A 25,303-nucleotide genomic window follows, 5' to 3' on the forward strand; every position below is an offset into this window, starting at 1 on the left:
TGATCTCCCCACGGGAAGAGAGATGTGGGAAGATTTGGAAGCTCATCATACTAAAAGAGAGTTTTCAAATTATGTCTGGGTGATGAAGAAATTTTTTCATGCTACCTATTCTCGTGAGCAGACGATGGATACTTGGCTGCAGGAGATTCACGACACTCGCCGTGCACTGGCGAATTTAGGTCGCGTGATAGATGATGATCTTACGGTAGATGTGATCCTCATGGGTGTGGTGCACACTCACAGAGCAGTGGTGCGTCAGTTCTCGCGGATCATGGTTCCTGGCACACGGCCAACGCTCCAGCAAGTACTGAACACGCTGAAGTCTGAAACAGAAATGGATGAGCTTGTTCGTGACGAGGACGAGGACACCGGGAAGATCATGCACGTGGCCAAGAAGCACAAGACTGACAACGATTCTTGACAGCAGAATAGTGGGGGCAAGCTCAGCACCGGACATGCAGGAGGAAAACCTCATGGTAAGGGCGGCGGATCCAAACGAAAGAAGGGAGTGTGCTTCTATTGCGGCAAGGAGGGGCATTACCAGAATGTGTGTCGAAAGCGGCAATTTGATCTGAAACATGGTGCTGCCGGTACGTCAAAACAAGGTGCTGGAGGCAAGTTCAACAGCGATGGTGGCAAGAAGCCAGGCCCGAAAGGCGGTCCCCCTCAGCCATCACCATTAGGAATGATTGGACGTCTGGAAAATACGTGTGCTATAACAAACTCAGAGTTGAGTATTGCTTCTCCGCCGAATGTATCTAATTCTTTGGAGTGGATTTTGGATTCTGCTGCAATTACTCACGCCTGTGCTGACCGATCGCTCATGCTCCGTTTTCCGCATTTTGAGGAGACGAACACACCACATGAGTCCTGGACCGGCGAAATTACAAGGGAACATTTGGTATCAGAATTGGAAATATCATTTGTGTCCACAGAGGATCCGCGTGGAAATAGCGGAGGCAAACTAAGGTACACTTTGACTGGGGTTCGTAATGTTCCTGGTTGTCATGTGAATTTGCTGAGTGTGAATGTATTGGCGGAAGAAGGCTGGAAGTGCGAGCCCAGATACCCCGAAAATGGCCCTCCACAGCGTCTAATGTGGAAGGATGGAAGAGCAATTGTGTTTGAGAAGAGTAATGGATACTATCGTACTCGGAGTCATCATGCACCTGCTCGTGTCGTCGCGTCTGTGGTTTCTACCGATAATTCTCTGTTTCGGTGGCATCTTCGGTTCGCACATATGAATGCTGACGCATTGCAGAAGGTCTATCGTAATCAGGATGTTACCGGGATGCAGATTCCTCCTAGTGAGCAGACTGGAGAAGTGGCTGACTGCTTGAGTTGCACGTTGGCCAAGTCGCGGAGAATGTCCTACAAGCGGTTGCGGTCGCGGCGTTCAATTCGCTGTTGCGAAAAGTTGATGTCTGATGTATGTAGCTATGGAGAAAACACAGTTGGCGGAAAAACAAAATTCCAACTTGTCGAGGACGAATACTCTCGTTATTTATGGGGCTTCTTGCTACAGCAAAAATCTGAGAGTGGTGATAACTTGAAGACGCTCATACTACAGCTACATCAAAGTGGACTGCGCGTCAGATTTATCGGTTCAGACCAAGGAACTGAGTTCAAGAACGAAGCCTTGAAGAAGTACATGCGGGAGACTGGAATTCGCCCTGTACGCACAAATACGTACTCGCCCGAAGAAAATAGTCTCGTTGAAAAGATGAACAGCATAATGCTGCGGGCTGTTCGCACGATGTTAGTGACGACAGGATTGCCGACGAGTTTGTGGAGAGAAGGATTGAAATTTGCCGTAACAGTTTCTCGCCTACGAAAGCCAATCAGGGTCGTACGCCGTACGAGCTCTATGAAGGTCGGAAACCTGATGTGTCTGGCTTACGTGTATGGGGTGTGTGCTGTCACGTATTTTGTTCCGAAGAAGAAACGGAAAGGCAAGCATGCTCCAACAGCGCGGGAGTCACTTTTCCTCGGTTATCCTGAAACGACGATTGGGTATCGCATGCTGGATCTAGTCTCGGGTCGAATTGTTGAATCACGCGACGTAAAATTTCGTGAACAGTGGACTGTAGCAGGTGACTATGTAAGTCAACTATTGGAGAAAGTATACTCTCATCAGTTAGGTGTGGTGCTACCCGATACAATTCCGTACGTAAAGTTGCCTCTTCATGATTACACGTGCTCCGATTCTGCCAACGAGGTCGCCGTAGCATCTCACGACTCCGGTGATGAGAGCATGGATGACCAGGAAGTTGGAGACGGAGGCATTGGCAAGAAGAGAGTGAGAACTAGCGGTACGGGGAAGATTGAGGCGGCCGAAGCTGCCTCTATTCCTGAAAGGCACAAATGTACGGGGGAGCTGGCCCTGAGTGATGATGCGGAGAATTCTGACGATAGTTTACCTGCTAGTGAAAATTCGATCGAGTATGGTGATCAGCAGCAAGACGTTGAAGGTGATCAGCAAGGCAGTCGCAAGAAACGAAAGCCTGGGTTGGTAAAATACGAAGGAAAACCCGGCTTGGTCGAGGTGAAGCAGCCTCTTCGTTCGATGAAGACACAGCCTGAGCCTCTCCGACGATCAACTCGCCTTCGCCGACCAAATATTCGGCTCCGTGGGTATTCGTTGGCGAACTATTTTATTTCGACTATGGACAAACTGCCTAAGAATGTTCGTGGAGCAATAACTGGTCCTGATCGAGATAAATGGCTAGAAGCACTGGAAGTTGAATTCAACCTCATCCAAAAGAACGAAACGTGGATACTGGTGGATCGTCCACCAAACAGCAAAGTCATGACAAGTCGTTGGGTTTTCGTAATTAAACGAAATCAACACGGAGAGATTGAACGGTATAAGGCCAGGCTTACCCTTCGAGGCTTTGAGCAAGTATTTGGTTCGGACTATTGGGAAATTTATTCACCAGTAGTTAGCATGGAGGCAATTCGTGTGGTGATTGTTTTAGCATTCTATTACGATCTGGACCTTCGTCAAATCGACTTCACTACAGCTTTTCTTAATGGCTGCATGGACGTCGATGTGTACATGGAGCAACCAGAATTATTCAACGATGGGAGTGGTCGTGTTTGCTTGCTGAAGAAAAGTTTGTATGGCTTGAAGCAGGCTCCTCTCATCTGGAATGAAACTCTGAAGAAATACTTGTTAAAACTTGGTTTCAAGGCTAGTGTTATTGCAGATGGTGTCTACGTGACGTGGATAGGCGACACCCCCCATGTTTCTTACAGTCTACGTCGATGATGTGGTCATTGCTGCTAAGACCGAACACATCGAGTGGCTAATCGAAGAGCTCAAGAAGGAGTTTCAGCTGAAGGATTTGGGCGAGGTGAACCTGCTGCTAGCCATGGATGTGAAACTTGAGACAGATCGAGTTACACTTTCGCAGGAGTCGTACGTTCGCCATCTTGTGGAGAAATTTGGTGTATGTGACGCTCGTGTTGCACGTACTCCAATGGATATGAAGGTTAGGCCAGCCAAACCCAAAGAACCGTATGGACCTGAGGTGAATCGGTCTGATTTACCTTACCGTCAAATCGTAGGCTCGCTGCAGTATCTGGTACGTTGTACGCGGCCCGACATAGCGAATGCAGTTTCAATTCTGAGTAAGTTCATGAATTGCTACACGGAAGAACACTACACTTTGGCTCAGCGAGTGTTAGCATATCCGAAAGGATGTGCTTCCTATGGGCTGGTTCTACCGAAGAAAATTGCAAAAGAAGATTCGTCGATTGTTGGCTACGCGGATGCTGATCTCGGCAACGACCCTGACACTCGTCGTCAATTTCGGGTCAAGTGGTGAAACTTGGTGGTTGTGTTATTGCTTGTCAGAGTAAGCATCAAGATGCTGCACTCACCGACACATGTAGTGCAGAACTGACTGCTGCAAGTTCATGCGCCGATCGAATTCGATGGCTACAAAATCTGCTTGTCGAATTAGGAGTGCCTGTGCAGTTTCCTGCAACATTGTGGACAGATAACATGTCTGCCGTTCAAGTGATGACACACTCAAGCGGCCACCACAAAATCAAATGCTTAGATTTGGCAGTGTACAAGGTCATTGACTACGTGAATGCTGGTTACATGCAGATCAAGCATTTGTCGTCAGCCGATATGCCAGCAGATGCTCTAACCAAGGCGCTGGGAAAGAACAAGTTCCGCAAACACCGAAAGCAATTAGGTGTTGAATGCCTGTGCACTGAAGAATCTGAAGTGGGTCAACCGGATTGATGATGCAGACTACAAGTTTCGGGGGAGTATGAGGCCTGTGCTGCTCACAGCCTCAGATACTTGTAGTTTGTATGGTGTTTGTAGTCGCCCGCCCGATCGATACTTAGTTTAGTTTAGTACAACGCGTTTTCTCGTAAAGGAGTCCACTCTGGTGGAGCTCCCGCAATCCCAAAACTGCTAAGTGGGCGAACACTGCGTTGACGTGTCTGCTGTGCGTGTTCACGACCTCTACAAACTCGACTCAAGTGGCAGCGTAAAGCTGTTAGGCGGTTTATAACAATAGACCGCCGTGTACTATTCGGTATTCTACGTTAGTTTGTCTTGAGATAGCTGATAGTAAAAGTTACTGTGATTGGCTAATACATGTACCAAGTGCACTTTATGATATGAGAGTGATTATTTTGCCCGACTGGATTACCCTTTCCCTAGCAAATCGATTGCTCCTCGCACTGCGGATAGTATACCTCGCGTATACCGCTGCCAGCCACAGAATTTCTGAGCGCCAAACGGGGAGGGGGAAACGGAGCGCGCCGCCTTCGGCGGCGGCGGAGCTGCTTCCGCCGCGGGAGGACGGCGGCGGCGGCACCTCGTCGGCGCGCAGTATCATCATCTTGTTCGGCGGTGCAGATAGAGGCCGACGCACGGGACTCGGCGGAGAGACACACGGACGGCGAGTGCCAACGAGAGGCAACGGCGCTCTGCTCTGCTCGCTTGCGCCTCTTCCGTAAGAGCTTCGTGAGCGCGTCGCGACCAAGCGGGCTCTGGACACGGTGGCGTTGATGAGGGTGATTTCGGCTTCGTGGAGACAGTATGCTAGGACGTTGGTGTGCACGCACCACGGAAAATACAAATCCAAGTCAACAAGCAAGCGATCTCGGCAGGAAATCCCGGCGGAGGGCTGCAGTGCACAGGTGAGACTGGTCTTGGTTTGGTCTGGTCGAGCCTAATCGGGTCGGATTGCCATCCAGGTCAGTCGGTCAGTCGGCAAGTCGGCAAGTCGGTCAGTCAGGCATGTCAGTCAGTCGAGTCAGTCGGGCCAGTCGGGGGCTCACGCAGCAGACTGATTTCCCAGCCAAGTTGAAATGCACTCCGCTTTTGTCTCCAACGGTACGTAAGACCAAGCTTGACGTCTATTACAACAATTCAAATATTCTAACACTTGAACTAAAATACAGGCGGGACTGCTTGACCTTGTAGGTGAAAGTTCAGCTCTCGGACGATACCATGAACGTTGTTATATCTACATTGTTCAGATAGAGAACTGATGTCATCATTGTCAGCCCTAAAACGACTTCCGTTCCTATGAGTGTCTTCACGGGCATGTTTGTTGGAATGTCCACAGAAAAAGTTTTGATTCGGGGACCCAGGTGGTGGACCCGTGGGGAGACGCAGTTCGAAGGCTGAAACAAACGACATATAGACTGAAAAGGAATACATTAATTGGTGTTAAAAGATTGCAAAACGGCAGCGGATTGAGCGCATAACCGTTTTTCTTCTTGCAATGCCACCTCGAAATTATGCTCGACGCAGGTGTTCACGGGCTCGTTGATGAGCCAGACGAAGAAACCGGCCGGGTGGCCGTAGTGAGCGGGCGGCGCAGCCGGTGCGGCGGGGATCTCATGAAAGCGCACTCTCCCTGCAGCGACAAGAACAGCACGTCCCTCATGGCCCACGACTTGCCGAATGCCGAAGTAGTCGTAGATCTCTGGACGACTGCAAACGCTGTTGATGTTTAACCGCCCTGTATTCCAGAGATGGCTGGTGTTGCACTATGTTACTCGATGACATCCCTGGAGTAGGAGAATGTTGCACGAATGTTAATTGATGACATCCGAAAACAGCCCCAAACGACAGTTCTTCGAACTGCGAATTATGATGGATCTAACACTAAAAGACGTGTCCATCTACGACCCGATGGGTCTGAGCTTTAAGCATGGTGTTCGCGCACTTGCAGAGAAGTTGGTGTTGACCCCGTCGGACTTTGCGCTAAGAAAGTATAGAGTGCAGTGTTTCACGTATCCGACTATACGTATACAGTCATTGCGTTGCTTGAACCGACTTTTTGTCCAGTCGGGCTTGTTCGGGCATCAGTCTGGTGAAATCGGGCATGTTTCGCCTGTCTCTTCCACGCCAGTCGGGCTAAATAACGCGTGCCTTATGATATACTACAGTGTTTTGCCTCAATAGCGCAGCCATCACATCTAATAACCTCGCAGACTATATATAATCACCCTGTTTTTCACGAACAGCAAGATTCAGCCAATCACGCCATCGACAGTATGGTTCCGCCAATCAAATTACCACAACCGAGGACATAGGGGAAAACGTCAAAACAAAAAGCGTCACACTCATGTCATTGCGCGCCAAGATCACCTTGGTCGGTCGGAGCGACCGGAGCGACTCGCTCCTCATTCTTTCATTAGCCAAGCCTAACCAAGTGCGGTCGACTTAGAGGCTGCAGCGCCTGAAGTTGAGCGCTTGCGCGGCATCATTGCGACCTACTCCCACTCGTAGGCGACTAGTAAAACCTCTGTCACCCCATTTACTTGAGAAATTGTATACAAAGTACGACTGCGCTATTGAGGCAAAACACTGTAGTATGCGGGAATACGATGCGGTATTTGAAGAACTTTTTTTGAAGAACTTAATCTCCTCAGTAGATCATCCGCTCGCGCTATTACTCGCTGAACTAGATCCCATCCTTTATACGTACTGTATGTATTATTAAATAATAATAATAATACCGAATTTCCTTTGTAATAGGGCACACTCGTTTGCCCAAAAAAGATGCAAGGATTTGAAATACAAGAGTAGAGCTCCCTAAAAGTTGTCTTCCTGTTCAATGTGATATCAGTTTTGCAAATTTGTTTGGTAATTGTTAAAAATCATATAATGTTTGTGCATTTAACTACAGTTTGTCCCTCCATACTCCTATTTCGGTTTGGTCCGTTTACGAGCCCTGCAGTAGTGCTGTGTTTGGTTGTCTTTGATCGGATTTGTTTGTTTGTTTTGCGTTTAGCACTCCTTTTCTTCGGATTTGGTGAGCTTCGACCTATGTTTGTTAGCCATGTAATCAGTGTCTCGCTTACATCATCCCGTCGAAGCTTTTTATGGAGTCTGGTCGTTTATATGCTGATATTACTGGGATAGCAGTGACCCCGGAGGGAGTGCTGTGGCCAGCCCAACACACATTAATTAGGCGTCCGGTAACTGGCTCCAGTAAAACTGAAGCCGGTAAACTGAAGCCGGTAACCAGTATTGAAATTTTGGGCCTTTCCACAACCGGTCTGCATCCATCCGAAGTCATCAATCGCTTACTGGAATGTGTCGGCTAATCTGGATGCTGTCCAGCCGAAGCAACAGATCAGATAATGCTTTCGGACTACAATGTGAGCCGGCCTCTTCGTTGCCGGCGAGCACCTCGCACGCAGTCAGCAAAGACTCACTAAGCACATTAGTGGATCAATGCAGCAAGACGACTGAGCAAATAGAAACTATATAGATCTAATCCTTGCTCTTGGACTGACCGATTTAATATCATGTGTCAGGCGCTTAGAAACAAGAGTTATAAAAAAATTATGAGGAAACTGTGTGGGAGGATGTCACTGTTTCTACACATGTGCAAAATATGTACTCGGGTGCCCTTTGACAAAGGATTATCCCAGTCGTACGAGCTCCCATTGCTATTGGCCAATCTGCTTTTCTTAGGATGTGAGGGAGGTGCCCTATTACAAAGGAATGTCGGTACGCTTACGGTACGGTACATGTAATGGCAAGGCGGCGATCATATTTTAGCGCCTCAGCACGAGCGCCAACTGGATCTGACGCATCCCGATGCAAACGATATCTTTTTTGCCAGGGTACTGGTGATTTGTCCGCATTTTTCAGAGTGCCACCATTTGTTGGGGGAAGTCATGATTTGACTACCGGTAGATTAGTGAAACAGTGCCAGCATTTGGCAAAAGTCCGATCAGCATGGAAAAGTGGCTGGCAAATCGAAGTCCCGTGCTTGGGGAAATGATAGATTCGGCATAAAAATGTCCAAATTGTGCGACAAATGACAGAATAGCTACATAGCTTACCTTGCCAAGAATAAAACATTTGTTAATACAGCTGGGCTGCAACCAGAATAAACACAGTAATCAATCTGGCAAAGTCTGCTCTTTGCACGTTTTGCTTTCGGCGATCTGACGTGCGTTAGTAAAGCAACGGTTATTATACAGTAACTGAAGACGTAAATCCATGGTGCGATGAACTGCACATCGCGCGTATTATAGTACTTGCGTTGTCGATCGTCACAACTGGTCAAACCGGTTCACGAACTCCGTGTTGGAATTGTTGTCATTTTGCTTTCGATCGCGCAACGAGTAGCCATGAGTGTTGGTCAAATCCTGTTATTGTCCATTATACTTTTGGTTGCCCAGCGAGGTCTTCTCTACGAACTCAAAACAATTCAAGATGGCAAGGTTGTCTCATCCCGATGCTCCAATTTTGCCTCCGCACCAGGTTGGGATGCAGAACGCAGGTATCAACCGGTTTCTTAGCGGCGTTGAAGAAGAGCGGCAGATCACCGTGACAAGCGCCGTTGGTGCCATTGCGAGCTCTATCAAGAAGAAGGTAGAGCTAAAGGTATATCTATCGCTTGGATTTACGCCCGAGAAGGTCAGGGGGCTTTTGAAGGTGACGGGCCGAGAAGACAAAAACTACGGACGCTACTCCAAGTACTTTTTCCGGTACTACGTCAAATACTTCGATGCTCCGATATCGCATTTGCCGGCCTCGACTGTGGAAGACATCATGAAAGCGCGACTTAGCAGTTGGCTTGACGGTTTGCTGACCCCACCGCAGGTCTTTCCGAAACTGGGACTTACCGGCACGTGGGGTTCAGCCAGTGGGCAGGAGAACTACAAATACTTCTTGCAGTATCGAAAGATGTACAGCGATCTGCAAGTTAGGGAATCCAAACCCATCAAGGGCTTAGAGAAATATGCCAAGTCCACAAAATGGACTGGTAGAGAAAAAAATCATGGTTGATACCCTCCACCTGTTAACCCTGCGGAATCTCGCTACATCTATCAATTGCCAAATCTACGATAGGGGTTGTCAATTGTGCAGCAGCAAGCATTTTTTTTTTTTTGCAGCAAGACCGGATTTTTTTGCGGTCATCTGATTGGCTGAGAGTGCTTTTTGCTACCTGCACAAAAATCGATGCTTTTTGGGCTGCAGCAGCAAGTAGAATTTTTTTTCGCGGCCAATACTGCCGCGTATACTGTATGAGCAGTAATCTCTTTAAGAGCAGCGTTCTCTCTCCAGCGATGAGGTGGATGTTCAACGGGTGGCTTACAAAGACAATAAAACATGGGAAGTGTATTATCACGCCGTAGTGTCGGTAGTGGCGCCCTAACTTACCTGTTAGTTTTTTTTTACACCTAAGTGACTTCACTTTTCATCAGCCGGCCTGTATGCACGTAGTAGAACAGTTCAAAGCGTCGTTTAATAATAAGCTCTGTCATATCCATCGTTTGCGACGCTTCCAAGAGGCTTCGTTTGATGAACATCTGTTGGTATTGTGCGCCGCGAGTGTAGACAGGACTGATGGTATTGTGTACCGCCAGTGTAGACAGGACGGACCCAGCGAAGACTCATCCGGAGATGGGTCGGACCCAGCGAAATCTCGTCCGGAGATGACACCGCGGTGTACGAGTTGACGGTGGGTACGGCACGTGCCTAGCCGTGATGCGGTTGGATAGACCGAAGACTAGCACGGAGTCCTCGGTAGGGTAAACAACATGATGAGAGGCATCAAGGAGCACAAGGGGAACAACAGGAAGAGGAGGACAGTAACGTAGATTTAGGCTTAACGATAAATCATACTTCGGCATTTGCCCTCTTCCACACAAGCACCAAAAACAACAGGTTAACAGCTGCACACACTCTAGCCCACGACGACGGACATGACGACGTCCAGCAAGAAGGCCGAAGACATCCTGGGAAGCGACAACTACTTCCACTGGGAGTTCGCTGTGCGGATGACGCTGACGAGGAAGGGGCTGCTGGCGCACGTGCAATTGGTGAAGGACCCGAATGAGGTCACCGAGGCCTGGTTGCTCAACGACATGAAGGCGCTCGGACTCATCGCCTAAGGGGTGGCGGTGGAGCACCACACGAAGATTCGGTCGGCCACCTCGGCCATTCAAGCGTGGAATACTCTGGGAGAGTTTTACAACCGGACAACGATGCATAACCGCGTGGCGATGACTCGTCGCCTCCATGAGTTCAAGATGGAGCAAGGCTCGGCGATGGCGAAGCATCTGGACAAGTTCGACGAGCTCATCGTGGGCCTGCAAACGCTAAGCGAGCCGCTGGACGATGGCCGACAAATCATTATTTTGCTGAGTAGTCTGCCTGCTGAGTACGAGTTGATCTCATCGATCGTCGAGAACTCCAAGGACGTGACGCTCATCGAGGTCAAGGAGAAGTTGCTCAAGGAGTACGAGCGACAAGAGAAGAAGGAGTCTTCGGAGCGTGCGCTGAAGGCTACCTCGTTCGGAGGTAAGGGTAAGAACCAAAGGTTCAACAAGGTCGGCAAGGGGTTCGACCGGAAAGAAGATTCGCGTGGCTGGGACGGGATCAGTAGGCTTGACGGGCATCGACAGCAAGCAGATCCGAATGGTGGAGGTACTCCACATACCCGGCCTCGACCGACGACTGCTCTCGGTTGGAAAGTTGGCTGAGCGCGGCATGAACGTGGAGTTCCAGCGCAAGTCGTGTGTCATTTGGAACAAGTCGACGGCGATCGCTTCGGGGAAGAAGATTGGCAAGGCGTACGTGCTGGAATGCCAGCAGGACACAGTGTACTACACGGAGTACTCGGGGGTCGAAAGCGGGTGGGATCTTTGGCACGCTCGCATGGGACACCTCAACGACGACTCGTTGGCGAAGACTCGGCAAGCCACGACTGGGCTGCCGATGACCCAGAAAATGGTTAAGACCCTATGCGGCGGATGCATGAAGGGCAAGCAGACGGTCGCGCACTTCCCATCGCGTTCGTTGACGAAAACGACACGTCCGCTAGAGCTCGTTCATACGGACGTGATGGACCCCATGAAGACGAAGTCTAAGGGCGGGGCCAGGTATGTGCTCACCTTCGTGGACGACTACTCGCGGCACGTCGTGGTGTACTTCTTGACTAAGAAGAGCGAGGTCGCGGTCAAGTTCAAGCTGTTCATGAAGCTGTATCAGAATCAGTGGGGAGAGCGCATCAAGTGTCTGCACTCGGACAATGGCAGCGAGTTCGTCAACAAGTCGATGAACGAGATCTGCCGGCAGAACGGGATCATGCACCAGAAGACCGTCCCGTATAGCCCTCAGCAGAATGGAGTGGCAGAGCGGATGAATCGTACGATCATGGAGAAAGATCGGAGCATGCTGCATTACAAGGGTGTGACAACGTTGTGGTGGGCAGAGGCAGTCAGCACGGCAGCGTACTTAATCAACCGGTCGACCAACAGTGTGCACCCAACGAAGACTCCGTACGAGTTGTCGTTCAAGGTGAAACCTCGGTTGGACCACTTACGTGTGTTTGGATCGATCGGGTATGCACACGTTGACAAGGCAAAACGCACGAAGTTGGAAGCAAAGAGCTTCAAGTGCATGTTCCTGGGGTACGCCGAAGGCTCGAAGGGTTACCGAGTGTACGACTTGGAGTCAAACAAGGTGAAGGTGACCAGATCGGTGAAACTCGACGAGCGAGAAGTAAATGGCATCTACGACACGGCGTCCACCGAAGACTCGGTGACCATCCAAGTGACGAAGGATGGAGAGGATGCTGCATTATCGGACCCTGCGCAGCAACCTACGACTGATAACCCATTGGAGTCAGTGGGAGACACCGCCGAAGACTCGGAGATGCGAGAGGCGGAGTTGAACGAGTCATCGGTACAGGTTCTGACGAACTTCCAAAGGGTTGGGGATCCAGCGATGACGGAGGAAATGGTGTTCCGCCCAGAACCGGAACGAATCCGGCGCGTACGTGAAGCTGCTATTCTTGGAGATGGATTAGCAGGCACTGAAGACTCGATGATGCACAGCAGCGAAGACTTGGACAACGACGATCACTTCTGGCCTCCATCGCCTAAGCCACGAGGATAACCTACTTGCAGAAGCTGTGTTGGCGTACGCTGCAGATGTCGGTGAGGCGGACGACCCGCCAAGCACGTATCAACAGGCGATGCGTAGCAACGAGTCTTCGGAGTGGATCAAGGCGATGAACGCGGAGTTAGAAGCACACGCCGACAATGGGTCCTGGACGATGGTGCAAAGGACTGCGAATGCTCGGCCGATCGGATGTCGATGGGTGTTCGCGAAGAAGCGCAACGAGCACGGCCAAGTAATCAGGTACAAGGCTCGCCTGGTGGCGAAAGGGTTCAAGCATAAGTTTGGCGTAGACTTCTTCGATACATACTCGCCAGTGGCCAACATGAACTCAATCCGAGTTGTGTTGTTGTTGGTGGTGGCGAAGGCGTACGTGGCCGACCAGTTGGATGCGGACACTGCGTTCCTCAACAGCGGACTCACGGAGCGAGTGTACATGGAGGTGCCCTATGGCGTCGCGAACGCGAGGAACATGATGTGCAGACTCGAGAAGGCGATCTACGGTCTGAAGCAAGCAGCGTATGCTTGGCACAAGACTATCCACCGAGTCTTCGTGAACATCGGATTTCGGAGTTGCGGTGCCGACCAGTGCGTCTACGTCAAGGGCAAGGATAACAAGTACGTGTACATCTGCCTGTACGTGGACGACATGATCATTGCGGCCAAGACGACTGCCGAGATCCAGGAGGTCAAGGTGGCGCTCAAGAACTCGTTCAAGATGAAGGAGTTGGGCGAAGCCAAATTCATCCTTGGTATGGAGATCAACCACGACTACATGGCCAAGACGCTCATGATAAAGCAGACGCGTTACATTGACGACGTGGTGAAGAGGTTCAACCAGCAGGACGCCAAGGTGGTGGTGCACCCGTGCGAGTCGGGTCTGAAGCTGACGAAGACTCAGTCACCGACGACTCACACCGAACGTGAGATAATGCAGGTAAAGCCATATCGAGCACTCATTGGATGTCTGTTGTACATCACAACGTGCACTCGCCCGGATGTGGCATACATAGTCACACAGTTGTCGAGATTCTTGGAGAATCCTGGGCAACAGCATTGGAAGGCTGCGGTCCGAGTGCTCCGGTACCTAAAGAGCACCCGAGACGTCGGCATCATCTACAACGGCAACGAGGAGAAGATCGTGGTCGAGGCGTACACGGACGCGGACTGGGGCAGCAATCTGGACGACCGCCGCTCGCTGTCCGGAATGATGGTGATGATCAGCGGGGCGCCGGTGGTCTTCAAGTCGAAGTACCAGCGCACGGTGGCGCTAAGCTCGGCGGAGGCCGAGTACATGGCACTCGGACTGTGCACCCAGGAGGTGCTGTGGGCCCGAGCCATGCTGAAGGACCTGGGCCACGAGCAAGTGGGAGCTACGCAAGTGTGGGAGGATAACCAAGGTGCCATCGCGTTGGCAAGTAACGCAGGCTACAACGCTCGAACCAAGCATGTGGACATCAAGCACCACTTTGTCCGTGAGAACGTGGCGCGGGGAGTCATCGCGGTCGACTACGTGCCGACGAAGGATCAGCTCACCAACATGTTAACGAAGGCTGTGGGAACCAAGCGCCTGCAGTACCTGCTCGAGGCGAGTCGAGTCATCGCCAAGGCTGCTCAACACTAGCGGCGAGTGGGAGTGTTGGTATTGTGCGCCGCGAGTGTAGACAGGACTAATGGTATTGTGTACCGCCAGTATAGACAGGACGGACCCAGCGAAGACTCATCCGGAGACGGGACGGACCCAGCGAAGACTCGTCCGGAGATGACTCCGCGGTGAACGAGTTGACGGTGGGCACGGCACGTGCCTAGCCGTGATGCGGTTGGATAGACCGAAGACTGGCACGGAGTCCTCGGTAGGGTAAACAACATGATGAGAGGCATCAAGGAGCACAAGGGGAACAACAGGAAGAGGAGGACAGTAACGTAGATTTAGGCTTAACGATAAATCATACTTCGGCATTTGCCCTCTTCCACACAACCACCAAAAACAACAACATCCAGCAGACGTAGACGCCGCAACTAAATGCATCGGATTGAAGCGGATTATTGTCGGTCACAATACGAAATGAGTGCAAAACCCTGGTTTTTAGACTCGACGCGAGAACTTCGATTGCGGTCGTATATTGCTTGTGATTGAGAGGATCATAGCAATATATAATTTTCGTGTGCGTTTCGACAATAATACTACACCAGTGAGCATTGTTGAAGTTGATTGGCACGAATATGGAAACGAAGCGCTTGCCGTTGCACACAACAGGGTCAAACGGACTACTGCCTTCAAAGATGCACTTGCCGTCTGTAAACGTGTACGCCTCCTCGGCTGTGCGCTCGGCCTTCGAGGTGGGGTTGCTCAGCGCGAAGCTGATCGGCCGCTTGCTGATCTCGCACATCTTTTGGCACACCTCCTTGCTAAAGGCCTCGGCAATCGTGCACACACCGATGAGGGCGGTGGACTTGATCTGGTCGATGGCCGACAGGAGGTCCGGGCACGCGGGGGTGTCGTGGGCGAACAGTAGCTTGTGGTGCTGCAGGGACTCCTTGCAGGACTCGACGATCAGGCCACGCGAGTCCACCAGCCAGATCTGCTAGCCCGAATCCTCCACTGACTTGCCGGTCGCCTGAGCGATGGCCTGGGCGATCAGGTCGATGATGCTCGTACCGGCTCCGAGGAACAGGAAGATCTGCTCCGAGATGTCCTTGCCCGAAAGAGGCACAGCGGCCAGCAGGCCACCGAGGACGACCGAGGCCGCGCCCTGGATGTCGTCGTTGAACGTGCAATGTGTGTTCTGGTATTTGCGAGCAGGTTGAAGGTCGTCGAGTTGCCGAAGTCCTCGAACTGCAGCACCTTATCACCGTACTTGGCCTTGGCGGCGTTCATGGACTAGTCCACGTGAAGCGCTGGGCTAACCGGTAACATGGTCGTGGTCATTTCTTAGGAATAGCACAGCGCTGGACAAATTTAGCCTATTCCGCACGCTTATTTTTTGCGGTAATTTAAATATATTCGGTCCAGTACAATCCTGGACACATATGTAAGTATAATCCTGGGTAATCCTGGACGATTAGGGCTAAAATAATCCTGGCATCGACAGTTCCGAAAAAAATTCTATTATGCTTTATAATGCGTTTGTCGTTTTCACCTAGTGTTTTGCCCGAGTTATAATATCTGGCGCCCGATATAAAAACAGATGGCCACTAACTCGACCAAGTTATTTTCACCAGTCTCGATCTCGATCTCGATTTACGCTATCTGTGGTCGAATTGCCGATCCAAAAACGCAATTCGGCCCGATTTATTTTAAATCGCGATGGCTGTGTACGGATTATAATGCCGTGCTTTATATATATATAATATGCAATTGGACACTTACATCTGGACACTTGACGAGTGGTCGGCAGATCGCGCTGCCGATCTGTCGAAGCACCGCAGTTTCCGAAAACCTTCATCGTGCACAAGTGCAGCATGCACTCTCCCTGTTGGAATATGTCACCACAAAGCTCACACGCACAAATACAACTTGTTCTTGGCGGTAAGTTGGGGAATGGCCGCAGCCAAGCTCCTTCTCCCTCTCTCCTAGACATGCATGCAACCGTTAGACTACACTACCTCAACTGCCTCGTCCCTTATCTGCTCCAGCAGCACTTCACTGTAACTTCAACAGCAGCAACTTGGAATGCTTTCCAACACTCCCGACTACCGTTGACGAGCTGTTTTTCTTATGCATGTGTATGGAATCTGTGTGCAGTATGTTAGCGATATATTTTGGGCTAACGTGCGAACACTGCAACGTTGGTACAAGTTGGTTTTGACCGATGGTGTGGTTGATGAAGGAGATCGAACTAACCGCTCGTCGCGTTGGCCGAGTGCCGTGGTTACCCGTGTTCGAAAGTACGTGAAAGCCCACCCTACATTTTATTTAGAGGAGGTACAGCGGTTCATACGAAACGCTTTTCCTAAAGTAAACTGGTAGCGTAGTATCAACATGTGGTCTTACATGGCGGGGAGCTGCTCACGCCACAGAGAAGCGGAAAACCCAGTGTTGCAGGAGCCGCTCGTGCACTCACAGACGAAGCTAACGAGCCGTTAAACACGTCCAACAGAGCCGTATCGGACCGGCGACGTTACCTCGGTGTCCTGAGAACCAACGATGCGCCCGTTATGTTAAGTAGGAAGAGGTGGTGCGACTTACCTACGCCTGGAGGTCGATTTACTACCGTCTCGCTTTTTTATGTCTTCGAATTATTTTATCTCAGAGATCGATCTAAGCCCTAAATCCGAGCGACAAAATATCTGCAAACCACAATACTTGCTGGTGCACAATTGACAACCCCTAATTACCACATGGTTTCTTGCCAAATTTAGAATAGGGATAGCTCTGCCGGTACGGTCACCCTCAGTGCTCCCCCTACTAAGTACGCCCGAAGCAGGGGAATTGGCGCTCTCCTGTCGAATCGAATTCGTAGGGAGCGCTCAAATCCCGACGAGCGCGCTCGCAGGCTTTTTGCTGCTCGTGCTCGTGCCCGCGAGCAGCGCTCCCGCTCAGTTCGTGGGATGCTTGGGTTAAGTATGGTTACGATTGAATATTTATGCATAAAAGACATGACGTGCACTTCATAAATTTGTATTTGTTCTTGCCGACAATCCGCGAATTACGCCTGGAAAAGGCGTAGGGGAGCGCAGTATTTAGGCGTGAACAACAGAAATAGCTAAAAACTTGCGTTATTGCGCTATAACATTGAAAACGACGGGTCGTCCTCCATGGGAAACGTCATGAACACCACCTTCAGCACTAATATAAACGTGCACCTCTCTAACCACGTATTTTGAGGTATTCGCTGATCGTGTGCCAACGTTTCTCAGCGATATCTGTACCGTGATTTCGTTAAAGGGCGAATTCTGTGACCTTTTACAAGTGAATGCCTTATATTTGTACAGAATAGTTAATAATGGTGGCTTGCGAAAGGGTTGAGTATCTTACAGTTGGCAAAAATTCTGCTGAATTACTACTTGCACTTGACGAATTTGTTTTTAGTCTTGCCAAATGTCACCGCACTCCGCGAATTACGCCAGCAAAAGGTGAATTCTGGGCTCCAGTATGGCTTCAGTGCATTTGGTAATCTGCAAAGTCACAGCTTATACTAGGGGCTGGGATTGGAGGATTCTGAATCGATTTGTGTTTAGCGACGAGGGTATATTTTTTGCGGGCATCTCCTGCGCCTGCTTCGCAGCCGCAGCATCTGCCCGGTACGTCTTAATATGTAGACGTAGGAAAAGATGTATGATAGGTGTCAAAGGGGGTCATCTTTTGATTTGATATACCACGGATATAATCCTATTTGGGCTGCGATAGAGCATTAACGTTGCTTCGTATCCCAGTTTAAAAATCTGCGAGCGTGTCTCTCCTGCTATTCAAATAAGATTAAGGAGTAACTAAAATAAGTCGCCGTTCTTGTCGAACAACCCCTCTGTTGCTAGCGCGTCGTCCAGTAAGAGTTTTTCCATCATTCGCCCTAACTCTTCATTATCTTCAACACCAGTTTTGACCGGCAACTCCATGAACTGGTCGGCTTTTCCTTCTTTTTCCGAGCTGCCATCATGAAAATGCATCCGGACTATGCGAATGCATGCCTGTACAAGTGTCGTCGTGGGATCATGGGCGCCACTTGTTGGAGCATGCACCACGGCCGACCCCGTCTCGTCCGAATTCAATCCAGGAAACCCTTCGTCCGCCTCACAAAGCGCTCGCCAAACCATCACCATCCGTGTCTTCTCGACATATCGTCGCGCCACATGACACGTCGCCAAATTGAACACTTCACCATTCCTATTTTGATGTGGAGCAGAATATTTTAGTGCCAATGAGTTTTCCTGATCCAGAAATCCATAGTACTCTTCTCGTTCTGTCTGTCGATGCGGACCGATGCCAATCCCCACACTGCATCGCATGCCCGGCGGAAGCTAAAGGGTACTCTACCCACCCCAATCGTCTCGACTCAAAATCCCTCCAGGAGTCGGCGTCACCCCAACTTCTTGGAAAACCTCATCGATCCTTTCATAAAGAGCGTCCAGATTCTCGAAATAGATCTTGTAGAGCATGGCGTCTTTGGTGCCGAGTCTTGTCTTTTTCTTGTAGAGGTCGGAATCTCCCTCCACGGAAGTCAACTTTTCGACTTCGCGCATCCGTTTCCTCAACAGTGTATCCAAGTCTTGGATCATCAACGCGCGGTTATTTACTGCAGCTCGGAGTCTTTTCTGAAGAGCTTCAGATTCCATTCTGCTCTCGTACTGCCTGATGGCGATGGCTTTCCAGGCCCCGAGAGCCAAAGTGTCTCCAGGTGCACTTTGTGTTGCCTCTTGACGTTTGAATTGCTGCAATTTGGCCAATTGTCGACTCAATTCGGCGTCTTGTACCTGCAAAATGGCCCGTTCCTCCTTTTGGCACTTGCGGTAGGCATCTCGACGCTGTCCGGCTTTTCTCCTTGGCGAGCCCTTGTTTGGACTTTAATTTGGTATCGCTTGCCATAATTTGGGTCTTTGGGCTGATGTTCTAGACTGAAGTATGAAGTGACAGCAATAGCGCGTCCGTGTCAGCCAGTAGCTGCTGGCTGTCGAGGTCTTGGAGCTCCAGGCCATTGACCGGGTCGATGGTAGCGCCGTGGAAGTACAAAAGACCGTCCATGTCGCGCAGGTGCTGGTCATCTGTCATGGCTGTTAAGCACACACGTGCGATGTCGGCAGTTGTAGAAAGGATATCACTTCATGGCCGAACAAGAAGGCTCATTGCTCTCCGAGCACTATACATGGTGGCAATTCCGTTGAGTGAAGAGCGCATTTCAGGAGTCTGTGCTTCAACTACCAGTTTAGACGCGCCATGCCAGAGATCTACACAAAGATAGCTAATACGTTGGTGTACTTCTCGAGCAGAGCCACAACCATGACCTCTTCTCGCCGGGAAGTGCAGTTCATATCCCAACCAGCGAATAGCGACCAAGAGTGCCGACAGTAGCGAAAACCCTCGGTGCGAGTTCATCCATGGAGTTTTGTTCACTACGAAAGCGTGCCCTGGCGCTGTTTCTAGCTTGGTACTTGTTTCAAGTAGTGGAGAGCTGCATCCACGATTCGCTGGAACACAAATACGTCACAGGGGCCCAAAACTACGACAACAGTCACCCTTTTCAAGTGAGCGAGCGGAAGCGGAGACTGCGGGATGAAGACAATACACAACGGCAACTGGAACATACAATCTACCAACCCATCCGCATCACGTCATACTACGACAATTCTAGTTTGAGCCACCTTACAGACGCCACCCGCGCACGGGTCTTTGAAGTCGTTGATGAAGCTATTCGGCGTATCAGCAGGGCCCTTCAAGTCGTTCCTGTTAGTGGCAACCTTTTCGCGGAGCGCTTTTGCACCAGCTCATTTTCTACCACCCCACCAGTGTGCCATTCGATCTCGCAGAACCAGCTATGCTTGGAAATGCCGATTCCAGACCAGCACTTCGCCTCGCTGCGGTACTGCGACAAATGCACCTCGAACGGCTGCACGAGCGATGCCTGCACAATTTCCCCACCAGGAACAGGAGTTTCAAACTCGGACTTTGTGATCTACGTTCGAGCTGAAAACACTACAAACTGCAAGAGCGGCAGCACGCTGGCGTACGCGTCGACGTGCCAGCAAGACCAGTACGACCGCCCTACGTTCGGCATGGTCAACTTTTGCCCGCTTCAGATCAGTACGGCAGACTCTGCGTTCGAGCGCCAGGTCTCCACGGCTCTCCACGAGTTTTCACACTCTCTCGGGTTCTCGGCGCGCTTCTTCCCTCTAATGCGTGATGAAGACGGAAACCCGCGAACGCCTAGAGACGAGCAAGGGAACCCACCAACGTATTTGGCGGGGACGTGTCCGAATAACAATAAGATCGACTACTACGTGGAGCCTGCCAACACAACAATAAAGTATTCTACAGAACGAGGCCACGTCGTGGCCAAGATGGTGACTCCGCGCGTTCGGGCGTATGTGCAAGATCACTTCAACTGCTCGACACTGGAAGGCGCCGAGATTGAGTCGCAGGATGGAGGCTGTCTGGGTTCTCACTGGGAAGAACGCCTCTTTGAACCCGAGTACATGTCCCCGGTCGACAGCTACCGCAATGTCTTCAGTGCTCTCACCCTCGCATTTTTCGCTGATTCGGGCTGGTATCGAGTGAATGCTTCGACTTCCGAGGTCATGCACTTTGGCCAGAAGAAAGGTTGCGCCTTCGCGACCCAAAAGTGCGTGGATCCGTTTACCGAAGTTCCGGTAGCAGCAGACCACTTTTGCACCTCCAGAGACTTCCAGGGTTGCTCCGTCGACGCTACATCACGCTCGGTTTGCTCGCTTAGCACCAAAGATCAGGTCATCCCTGAGGAATACCAATACTTCCCGAGCAACCCGGGAAAAGGAGGGGTAAACATCTTTGCGGACTACTGTCCGCTGAACGTTGGGTATGTGAGTGGAGACTGCACGATCTCGACGAATCTGCTCAAACTTGGTGATACAGATATCAACGCGTTCGGTGAGACCTACTGCCCCACCTGCAAGTGCACGTCCACTTCGTTGCGAAGTGTTGATTCCTCGAACTGGAACATTAGCCCAAGCAGACAAACGGGATGCTACGCGATGCGATGCGTTGTCAACGCTTCCGCTACAGTTGTTGAACTGACCATCCCTCGGAGTAATTCGAGCGATACGGTGATCGTCAGCTGCGCCAGAAATGGAGAATCGCTCTCAGTACCAGGCTTTACGGGCACCATCACCTGTCCTGACCCGCTTGTGGTGTGCGAAGTCGACGATCCCAGTCGCATTATACTGACGGAGGAGCTAGTTGGCAGTGACGGCAACACTGGAGATATCAACGTGGCAGTTGGAAGCGACGACGACCTTGGAAGTACTTCGGACGCAAGTTTAACTAGCGGTAGTGAACCATCTCTAGGTGACAGTGGAGGCACCTCGAACTCCACCAACCATGGCAGCACTAGTTCTGGAAGCAGGACACAAGCCACCACCGCCACGATAGCCACGGGAACAACAACCAATGGAGCTACCGAGGAGCGTTTAACTTCATTGTGGATAGTGCTTGGTGGGACATGGCTAGCCTCACTGTTGCAGCACTGAATACTGTACAGATACGTGTATGTAACCGCGAGATGAATGAATTTTCGCATGAAGTTTGCATCCAGTGCAAGCGCGAGTCGTGATTCAATTGACGATGCGACGGGTTCCGTATACATGTACGAGCTTCGAGTGGAACGGCTGTCGTCCTTTTCCGCAGTGCGGTTCATTCGGCGGGAGAGGATATTCATTGAACCATGCTGCGATGTTTTGTGCATTTGTATACGTCATCGTCTTCCTCGATCCCTCCACGCCCAAGGCTCTTCTCGATACAATAGCCGTGACCTTGAATTTACTGCATTATTTTTGTTAGTTTCTCGCGCGCCAAGCTGACTTGATTCGGTATTCTTACATTCAGAACGATTTTGTGTAAAACATAAAGGCCTGCGCAGTGAAGATTCGTTCATACTCTCACTATTCAGGCATGGTAGCAGCTGCAAAATAACATCGAGGCTACTATCCAACATGATTTTGGCACTCGAAGGGTGGACGTGTCGCTCGAAAACGTCAGCATGCTACTAGTTTTGTGGACAAGGATAACTTAACTTCATACTTGTCCATGCAGCACTGTGAAAGCAGTTCGGACGACAAAAATACGCAAGATTCGATCCACATGATGAAATTGGCACAGACTGACGCTGTGGCCTTCGTAACACCTGCCTTGTAGACGGGCTGCTTCCCAAACGGCCGGCCGATGGGGAATCTGAGAGATCGCTTGCTTTCTACCAACCTCGCCTAGAAGTGAGTGCAACGCAACGATTTATGGCAGCATATTCTTGACGCTGACATTTACATATCAGGAGACAAAGCACAAATACGACATCACCGCCATTCTTGCGGATTTCGCCGTACTCTCTGCGTAGCTGGCAAGGGAGTAAGGTTAGCCAATGGTGCCAATCGATAAGTCTTCTGGAACATGGCGCAAACTCCGTCCCTTGCGGAACACACACACCAAACCAGTCCTGCGCGTTGTAATTGTACTTATAGTTTATCCAAACCATGGCCGCCGTTCGCATCTCACGTTGTACATCAATGCCTGTTAAAGTCCTCTCTTATAAGATAACTCGGCACACGAAGTGGTCGTACAGGGGCGCCCTTTCTGGAGAAAGCACTAAGCTTCGGCTGCACTTAACACTTCAACGTGATGCATGCATTTCCGGCACAATTTGCTATCATCTATCTGGCGCGCTGAGGACAGCCAGCCCCAGTCCTAGTGTATTAGTCCGCGTGCTTGAGTCCTACACTTGTAGGGAGTCCTATTAATACGGCTGGACTCCTGCAGATTGTCGGATGGCGATAAGGAATCCGTCAGTGACAGGAAGGCATTCTGCTCACACATGTCAATTCAGGCTCGCGCTATGAAATCCGCTGTATAGTTCTGCTCCTTTACGTCCAGCGCAATCATGAGCAACATCCATCGCGGGAACAACTTCAAGCTTTGTCGCTCTGAACATGTACGCAAAAGATGTCTGTGACTGCTGCTTGGGAAAAGAAAACATAGGTTGCCCTCCAGCACCGCAGACCAATCACTCGACAAGCGGCTATGCTCACGGTTGAAACAAGCAGATTTGCCAATAGATGAACGGCCTTGGTCCACAGTATAGGGCCAGAATATCCACTCCAGGAAGTGTTCGCCGGTGGCTAGCGATCGTGTCTGTTGCTGCTTACTTTGCTCATGGCAGTGCGATGACACCGTGTCCTGTGTCGACAATATTGCGTGTACCATCCTGTTTGCAGCCGAAATGAACGGCAGGATCGATCGACGTATCGTGTAGACGCCACTTGTCTCCAGTTGTTTTGATTCGTGTTTACTCTGGCCGCTGTGGTGCAAACGTGCACTCAAACCCTCTGCGATGGTGAGAATAGACAGCCGCACCGCCTCCAACGGAGATTCCAGTGCTCGTTGCCGCCGAGGTCAGTCAGTTCAAAAGAATCCCGGAAACTGAGATGTCGACCGATGCCGCGCTTTTTGACGAGGTAGCAGCTCTGCTGGGTCCAAATTCTGCCAGCTTGGGTTGGAGCAAGGAAGGCATGATGAATAATCAATGCTACTTACCACCAAGGCCACTGCTAGTAACCGACTCCCGAGCCTTCAGCTGCATCACCCCGCAAAGGCAAGCACTGAAGCGCAAAGTTCGAGAAGAGAAGGAGGCCATTCGCAAGCGGCAGTACCATCAGCGCGTCAAGATTGAGCGTGACGCCCTTCGTCAAAAGGCGGAGGCGTTGGCTTTGGAGCTTCGTGGGCTACAGCAAAGCAAATGCTGCCAAAGCGGCGAGGCAGGAGCTGACGGGTTTCCCCAGATGTCTTCTTCGTGGAAGGGCTTAGCAAAGTACCAACGTGATCAGCGGAAGAAGGCGGAGATGGAGCAAACTCGACTTTTCGCCGCCGCAAAAATGCAAGCTGTGTATATTGGACAGCTTTGCGAAAAACTGCCGGGCAGCTCCAAGAGCTCCAAGTCAGGGACTTTTACTTCGCAAGGAGATGGTAGTTCAGCGTCGAAAATGTCCGTCGTGGAATCATAGCACGCGCAACGTTGTTGAGAAATCAAGATGGCTGCACAGAAATGGATACCCTGAACTAAGCCGACAACCTCTTTTTCCTTGAGGCAAGCAATTCCTTCACGAACGACTGTCGCGGAGGCGTTAAAATGACGCCAATTTGCCTGTCATCAAACCGGTGGACTCGTAATTACTGATCGACATCTTCTATCAACGTCCGCCAAGCCGTGAAATAAACTTCCTTACCGCATTGGCGCTGTGCTGGCTTCACAACTGACGTCCACACAAGTCACCCACACCGGTCTGTAAAGTCTCGGCGGTACTTTATTGAACCACGGCGACTAGCCAAGTCGAGTGACTGCTGCATCGACGCCAAAGTACATGTAGGAAGGTCGGCGATTGAGGATATTGGCGTCGTGGATAGCCCATGAGAAAAACATTACTTGTAAGAGTGAACATTGCACTTAGCACGGTAATACACGAACGCGTACTGCCTACTTATCCTTTTGAATCGATTGGCGCCGTCTTGGGTTGATTTCATCGACAGCCAGAACCCAGTCGAGCCTGCTTTTCTTTTTCTTTTTTTTCCTCCGAAACACTTTGAAGATGTTCCACACCACTGCACCTGCTACTGACAGACTACCAGCATTTTAAAAGAATTTTTGCTTAATATAATATATACTATATATAGTATAAATTAATACACTTACACTGTATTCGTACGTTGCCTAACGTTGCCAACGCAGCAGCTGTCCTCCTCGCGGCAGCGGCGATGGTGAGAGTGGCAGCTGAAAGGCTGTTTGCCGTCTTTCCACTCTATTCAATGCCAACGCATCAGTACAGTATACTACGTAGTATGTAGAAACAAAGCGTCAAGTCGCGCAGCGATGATGTCCTCCGAGCCAACGCGTCTGGCGATGACAGCATTCCTGGGCCCCGGTATCGAGCGCCGGGCTCTAATAGAAGAAGACGGGAAGACCGAGCGGCCTGCACCTGACGACGGAATCGGAACTTTACCATCAGACGAACTAGGCAGCATCAAGACTTCGACCAGTAACCCGGCGAAGTGTGAGTCTCAACCGGCCGTGCGCAAGACTCGGCGCGAAAAGGAGATGATTCGCAATACCACCGACGGCTCAAGACTGAGCGCGACACTTTACGCAAAATGGTGGATGGGTTATCTCGACAGCTTTAGGAGTCGCAACGGACCCAAGTCAACTCCACGGTAGGAGCGCAAGG

The 25,303-nt window shown here is 50.6% G+C and overlaps 5 protein-coding genes across 5 annotated transcripts; 3 read left to right on the top strand and 2 right to left on the bottom strand.

Annotated features, from left to right (window-relative positions):
• Positions 1 to 5,037: 5,037 nt before the first annotated feature.
• Positions 5,038 to 5,447, top strand: IUM83_19440 (uncharacterized protein; the record flags this gene model as incomplete). Its single annotated transcript, XM_067944490.1, has 4 exons — positions 5,038 to 5,169; positions 5,227 to 5,258; positions 5,331 to 5,365; positions 5,434 to 5,447. 4 exons carry the CDS (start codon positions 5,038 to 5,040, stop codon positions 5,445 to 5,447), a joined length of 213 nt encoding a protein of 70 aa, XP_067789587.1.
• Positions 5,448 to 5,694: 247 nt separating this feature from the next.
• On the bottom strand, positions 5,695 to 14,970 carry IUM83_19441 (NADP-dependent malic enzyme; the record flags this gene model as incomplete). The annotated part of the gene is made up of 2 exons (XM_067944491.1): positions 5,695 to 5,894; positions 14,682 to 14,970. The coding sequence occupies 2 exons, from the start codon at positions 14,968 to 14,970 to the stop codon at positions 5,695 to 5,697; spliced, it is 489 nt and encodes a 162-aa protein (XP_067789568.1).
• A 27-nt stretch (positions 14,971 to 14,997) lies between these two features.
• On the bottom strand, positions 14,998 to 15,290 carry IUM83_19442 (NADP-dependent malic enzyme; the record flags this gene model as incomplete). The annotated part of the gene is made up of 2 exons (XM_067944492.1): positions 14,998 to 15,198; positions 15,258 to 15,290. The coding sequence occupies 2 exons, from the start codon at positions 15,288 to 15,290 to the stop codon at positions 14,998 to 15,000; spliced, it is 234 nt and encodes a 77-aa protein (XP_067789569.1).
• A 4,601-nt stretch (positions 15,291 to 19,891) lies between these two features.
• Positions 19,892 to 21,116, top strand: IUM83_19443 (Leishmanolysin M8 metalloprotease; the record flags this gene model as incomplete). Its single annotated transcript, XM_067944493.1, has 2 exons — positions 19,892 to 21,019; positions 21,105 to 21,116. The coding sequence occupies 2 exons, from the start codon at positions 19,892 to 19,894 to the stop codon at positions 21,114 to 21,116; spliced, it is 1,140 nt and encodes a 379-aa protein (XP_067789570.1).
• Positions 21,117 to 24,951: 3,835 nt separating this feature from the next.
• Positions 24,952 to 25,293, top strand: IUM83_19444 (uncharacterized protein; the record flags this gene model as incomplete). The annotated part of the gene is made up of 1 exon (XM_067944494.1): positions 24,952 to 25,293. One exon carries the CDS (start codon positions 24,952 to 24,954, stop codon positions 25,291 to 25,293), a length of 342 nt encoding a protein of 113 aa, XP_067789571.1.
• Positions 25,294 to 25,303: the final 10 nt, after the last annotated feature.

This window comes from Phytophthora cinnamomi, assembly GCF_018691715.1.
Source record: "Phytophthora cinnamomi strain GKB4 chromosome Unknown Contig51, whole genome shotgun sequence".
Classification (NCBI taxonomy): domain Eukaryota; phylum Oomycota; class Peronosporomycetes; order Peronosporales; family Peronosporaceae; genus Phytophthora; species Phytophthora cinnamomi.